The sequence below is a fragment of the Hipposideros armiger genome, unplaced genomic scaffold (assembly GCF_001890085.2).
Source record: "Hipposideros armiger isolate ML-2016 unplaced genomic scaffold, ASM189008v1 scaffold_767, whole genome shotgun sequence".
In the NCBI taxonomy this organism is placed as follows: domain Eukaryota; kingdom Metazoa; phylum Chordata; class Mammalia; order Chiroptera; family Hipposideridae; genus Hipposideros; species Hipposideros armiger.
This window is the reverse complement of record NW_017732117.1, coordinates 771,325-777,255: the sequence shown is the minus strand read 5'-3', so window position 1 is coordinate 777,255 and position 5,931 is coordinate 771,325. Positions and strand designations below refer to the sequence as shown.

At 42.2% G+C, this 5,931-nt stretch overlaps 1 protein-coding gene across 1 annotated transcript in view; it reads left to right on the top strand.

The window, feature by feature from the left end:
- The window catches only part of LOC109373981 (opioid-binding protein/cell adhesion molecule-like), a 60,620-nt gene that overhangs the window by 36,057 nt on the left and 18,632 nt on the right, over window positions 1–5,931 (top strand). Inside the window, exons 2-5 of the mRNA XM_019628242.1 lie at window positions 2,153–2,290; window positions 2,687–2,807; window positions 3,304–3,455; window positions 4,382–4,408. Coding sequence (XP_019483787.1) covers window positions 2,153–2,290; window positions 2,687–2,807; window positions 3,304–3,455; window positions 4,382–4,408 — 438 coding nt within the window. The remainder of the gene's footprint in view (window positions 1–2,152; window positions 2,291–2,686; window positions 2,808–3,303; window positions 3,456–4,381; window positions 4,409–5,931) is intronic.

The window sequence follows — 5,931 nt, the reverse complement described above, 5'->3', positions numbered from 1 at the left end:
AGAAAAGGTACAGTGCAGTGAATCTGGAAAATCATTTTGGTGTGTTTGATTTAATTGTTGTTTAACTCTTATAAATACTAAGATTGCTGAACCAACACCATTTCAACAAGTGAGACAATATTCGTCTTTCTTAGACTTCCTGAAATAAGTGATCTCAGAGATTCTGTTAGATCTAAGAAAAATAAGGAAAAAAGGATGAGATGTTTATATCCCTTCAATAAACTTTGAGGAATTAAGATATGAACTATCCTGAATGATTAAATGTGTGTTGGGGTAGAAGGCTGTGACCAGCACTACCACTCTGAGATCCCAGCAAGTAGGGCCCTACCCCAAACCCCATGAGGTGCCATGCTCTGGAGTGTCTTCCTTGAAATTTTCTAAGTTCCCCGTTGTGCCTGAGACCAGCCTAGGCCAGCAATACCATTCAGAAAAGACACTCAGATTCTAGATGGAGTCTGAGCCTGCTCCAGGCCCCATTTCACCCCTTCAGAGCACATTTCCAACCTCTACCCTCAACCACTCCTCACATGGATTCAACCAGATCACCCAGAATTATGTATCGCATACCTGTGGGCTTGTCCTGGGGCTCTGCCAACAGGTCCTCATTCCAGGAGGGTGGTCTGGCAAATGGATTGCTCCTGCTGGCCAATGAGAGTCTTTTTTAATAAGATTGCATGAGATTGGGCTACAAAAATGGTACTGATTTTAGATAACTCAAATGTCTATACAGAGAGGGGCCCCTTGAAAAATATTTGACTAAGGCTCCACACTTTCTAGGGGTTGTCTTGGTAACCAGCCTGGGTGGGCATGACCTGGGATAGGAGAGGAAGGCAGGGAGGGCAGCAAGAGCTGGAAAAAAAAAAAGTTTTGGGAAATGGGTAGAGTGGGTGGAAACTCCCCAAGGCTTAGACTTGAAGTCAAGTCAGGATGCCAAAAATTCTGCCTCCCTACCTTCAACCATCACCCATCCCCCAGAGACACCGTACAACCCTTTTCTATACAGATAGTGGACTCAGGGTTAGTTGATTGAACATCCATTGGATCAGAATATACTTCTACAGGGGTGTGATGAAAGTTATAATGAGTCTCCTAGCCCTGAAAACTAATTTCTCTCTAGCTCCTGGAACACAGAAAGGAATCAGGCAGCAGGCCTATACAAATGTAAATGGCTGTACTTCCTCCTTAACCTTTGTGTTGGCTGCGTTTTCACTGGAGTCGGTGCCTCCACAGAACTCAGAAGATTTGCATTTCAAGGCAGAGGGTCTGTTTTCCTTCCACTGAACCACAGGGTGTGGGATAAGGCAGAGGGGCCAGAGTGTGTCAAGAGCATGTAATGGAGACTGCAAGCAATGTAAATTTTGCAGCCCTAGAACATTTTGAATTATGAATTGCAAGCTTCACAAGTGCCTGAGGATAAACCCTCCAGAATGCCCTACAAAGTTGGGTATTAAGTCCATGAGTCTGTTCAACTAACCAAGGCTCCATCATTTGGGACTATCATGTTTTTTTTTTTTTATGTTGTCAAATGTTTATTGAGCACCAGATACATAGCAGTCACAAAGTGCTTCCTTATTCATTCATTCACCATTTTATCTACTCCTGCACAGTTTGAAACCAAAGTAACTGCTTTGCATTTATGTGTATTAAAATGCTAAGTGGTCACTTATTTTCTACAATGCAGTTAGTAGTTAGTATTCTCTATTCAAAGGCATTTCTACATGGTGAAAACTTAAGACGGCCATACTGACATACTCTGAAGTTATTCCCACAGTTTTCATTATATTATTGATCATGACAATTCTCTTTAAATAATCAAAGTTTAGTAATGTGCTGGGGTATTTTGCATGTACTCTATTAGTTAATCTTAACAATAACCATATAAGAAAAACAATGGTGTCTCCTTCTTATCAAATGGTCTAAAAAGTTAAAGTGACTTAAACAAAAACGTATCGACTCAAGACTCAAGCAGAAAATTTCTTTTTTTCAAATGCCATACTTTTGAGCCAACATGATGTTTTTTATAATTGCGATGTTCAAATCCCATTTCTACAGCTTTTCATATTCCTTCTCCTACTAGTTCTGGATGTGAATATAGCTCTGTCCCTGGTTTTACAGTTTCACTATTGTTTACTGTCTGTTTCTTTCCTCCCAGAAGGCCAGGGCTTTGTGAGTGAGGATGAATACCTGGAAATCTCTGACATCAAACGTGACCAGTCTGGGGAGTATGAATGCAGCGCCTTGAATGATGTCGCTGCACCTGACGTGCGGAAAGTCAAAATCACTGTTAACTGTGAGTTGACCCATTGTCAGGGAGTTCCAGGGGAAACCAGGGAATAGGGATGAAGGGGATGGGCTGGGACTGGCAATGCTTGCTTCCAACAGGAAAATACTTTATCAGGTTGCTACGCTCCATCACCGTCTCCACTGCTATTTGCCCTGGAGCCTTCCTGTGACTCTCACAGCTTTTAGCTAATGGGGAGCATTGTTAACTTTGAATTGGTTTGAAATCATGAAGAAGATCCTGGGGTAAATGCAGTATTTTCAAGCAAGTTCTTGTCCTAAAATTAATGGTTATTTAACTGGGAAGGTGGGGTGTCACGAGAAATCCATTTGCACATCAAGTGACTGAACTCGCCTTTCATCCACTTCATGGAATCACTCTGCATTTCCCCCCACCCCCCCACAGACCCTCCCTATATCTCAAAAGCCAAGAACACCGGTGTCTCAGTTGGTCAGAAGGGCATCTTGAGCTGTGAAGCCTCTGCTGTGCCTACAGCTGAATTCCAGTGGTTTAAAGAAGATACCAGGTAACTTGAAAAATGGAAATAGAGCAGGTCTGAAGCAGAGGTGATAGATCATTTCTCGCATGGAAGGAGAATGATCAAGTAAAGGAGAAAGATATGGCAGAACCAAAAGGCATTACAGCCTTCTGTATGACACAGTCTCCTTATAGAACCAGAAACAAACAAACAAACAATCATTGGAGGAAGCTGGGAAGTGGGTGAAATGAATGGAGCTTGTCTGAGAATCTGAGATTCGTTGTAAACATGGCAGTCTTTAATGACAAGAAGCTAGTAGAGTTAGCCTGTGGAATAAGAGCCTCCTTCCCTTCTGTCTCCTGATAGAGGCTGTGGTGCTTATGGTTTGAGTTACTGGAACTGGGATAGTTAGAGGAAAAGGCTTTCTGTGAGGAGGAAGGCCTTCTTGTAGGATTAAATATGGTACCTTTGAGTCCTCGCAGCACCTTCTGTCTGCTGTTTCAGTCTTGTAGAACCAGACCAGCAGTACCTTCTCTTATTGCAGGCTAGCAACCGGCCTGGACGGCGTGAGGATTGAGAACAAAGGTCGCATATCCACTCTGACTTTCTTCAATGTTTCAGAAAAGGATTATGGGAACTATACTTGTGTGGCAACAAACAAGCTTGGGAACACCAATGCCAGCATCACACTGTATGGTGAGTGCAGGAAGCCCGGATGCAGTGGGCTCGGCCATGAGGGGGAGCATGAGGGACTCAGGAGGGAGGAAGGCAAGATCTGCTTGGCCTGTGTCCATCCATTACTGCTTAACCCACCACCCTTAGATATGAAATGTTTCTCCCTGTCATTCTCCTGGCATGTGATCCAGTGATATTTACAAGGTAATTGATATCTCCTGGTCTATTGGAAGACAAGGTTCACACCTTACAAAAGGGGTAAACTAAATTCTGAGCCGAGCTGAGTGGTGGTTGCCGTGAAGAAGAAAGAACCATGGAACAGTTCAATTGTAGTACTATGTAAAAGTCTGGTGGGGAAATTAGGTATAATTTTCAAATAATTTTCATAGTAAGAGTCTATGATTTTGGGGGAATATATTTATAGTTTTAAACCAAGTCAACTGCTGCCATCATGATTCTCATGTTGATTGCCGTGTCATGTTCTCATCCCTTTGGAATGAATGGAGCAGTCCTCTGAGTCTTCAAGGTGACTGTTCTGTCCACAGCAGGAGCATCAGAGCGTTCTCTGAAGGTCTTTCCCTCCCACGTGGACGGAGAGGTCTCCAGAGCATGACTGCCCGCTGGGAAGCTCTTATCCTTCCCTCACTCAGTCTTCTCATACTGCTGTGTCCATCTCCCTGTGCAACATTTCACACCATGGACCAGAGCTAGCTTGTTGTGATATTTCTTGTGTGTATGTATTTGTTTATTTGCTGAGATTTGGTAAGAGGGAAGCATCTGGTGAGTAGAATGAAAAGGTATTCATTTTGCCATGTGTACTTCAGACCTTGAACAAGCTTTCGGCATCGACATTAACTAAACTTTGTCCACCAACCATCTGAAATGTGTGATCTATGTCTTTTGTTTTCTCTCTGCATTGTGTGTGCATTGTGCTGTGTGTGTCTTAGAAATAAGCCCCTCATCAGCAGTGGCAGGTGGGTACAGCATGTTCCTCCCTTCCTCTGCCTGCCTGAATGCCTATGCTTTTGAGTTGAAGCCTACTTCAAAGATAGGCTTGCCTGCTCCACCTCCCTGATTTATTTTTCCTTAGTATATAGACTTCAAGGGTTTGGTTTGTACCATGTAGAATATGATGGCTTTCACATGCACGCATATGAAATGTGATTATATGTTTCAGTGGAAGGGCCTTCTCCCCCCCCCCATAAAACAATAAACTTTTACTTGATGGCCTTTAAAAAGGATGAGAATCCTGCTGTTTCTGCACACAGCAGCACCAAGAGGAACTCAGCCCAGAGACCAAATGGATTATCAGATGATTGTCTCTATGGGGAAGTCATCCTAGTAGGAATGCTTTATACTTTTAGCACAAGGTAAAAAGGGCTAAAGATTTAGTTCTAAAAAATCTTCATTTTAAAAATAGGTCATTAATAATAATAATAATAATAATAATAATAATAACATCTACCATTTACCAAATATTTACTGGTTTCTAGGCATCATGTTAGCAGTACAAAACAAGTTATTAACCCCATTTTAAAGATGAGTAAGGAGGAGAATAGAAGAAGTTAAGTAACGCTGACGTACATGTAGCTAATGAATAGATACTGAATGACACCCAGAACTGGACCCTTCATCAGACACTGAAGTGTTTACCCTGAGGATAAACAGAGTGAGACATGCATACACATGCTCATACATTTAGATGAAGCAGCTCTGCTTCCAGAGATAGAAGCCTCACAGCCCTATTTTTCTATGATCAATCTCAGCCACATAGAAAGTGGTGACTTTTGAATTTTCCAGACCTGGAAAGCAACTCTACAGCTGTTACTTTTCACAGCTCTGGATCAAGGACAATCACAGGCCACTAGCTTTGCCCATACCTTGATGTCTATGACTATCTATCCCTTGGTCTTAATAAAACCAAGAGAAAAGGGTGGGATTGCAGTGCTGCTATCACGCCCTCAATTAGTGGGGTTACCAGTGCCTGAGAATATGGCCAACAGAAACACTGACAATGGATGACTCAGGTTCTTGTCTCTCTACCATTAACTAAGGAAAGAGGTGTGTCATAGCAGATATTATAGTGAGATTATATATGTTAAGACTATATTAGTGTGCTTGGGCTGCCATAACAAAATATCTTAGGCTGATGCCTTGAACAATGAAAAGTTATTTCCTTACAGTTCTGGAGGCCAGGAGTTCAAGATGAAGTCACGTAGATCTATCATCTGTTTTTTGTGAGGGCTCTCTTTCTGGTTTGTAGATGGCTACTTTGTCCTCACATAGCTTTCCTCTAAGCATGTGCAGAGAGATAGAGATAGATAGATAGAGATAGAGATAGAGACAGATAGAGATAGAGATAGACATGATAGAGAGAAAAGGATATGGATAGGAATAGGAATAGAGATAGAGAGAAAGAGAAAGAGAAAAGATAGAGATAGGGATAGAGATAGAGAAAGGCTGTGTATGTGTGTGTGTGTGTGTGTGTGTGTGTGTG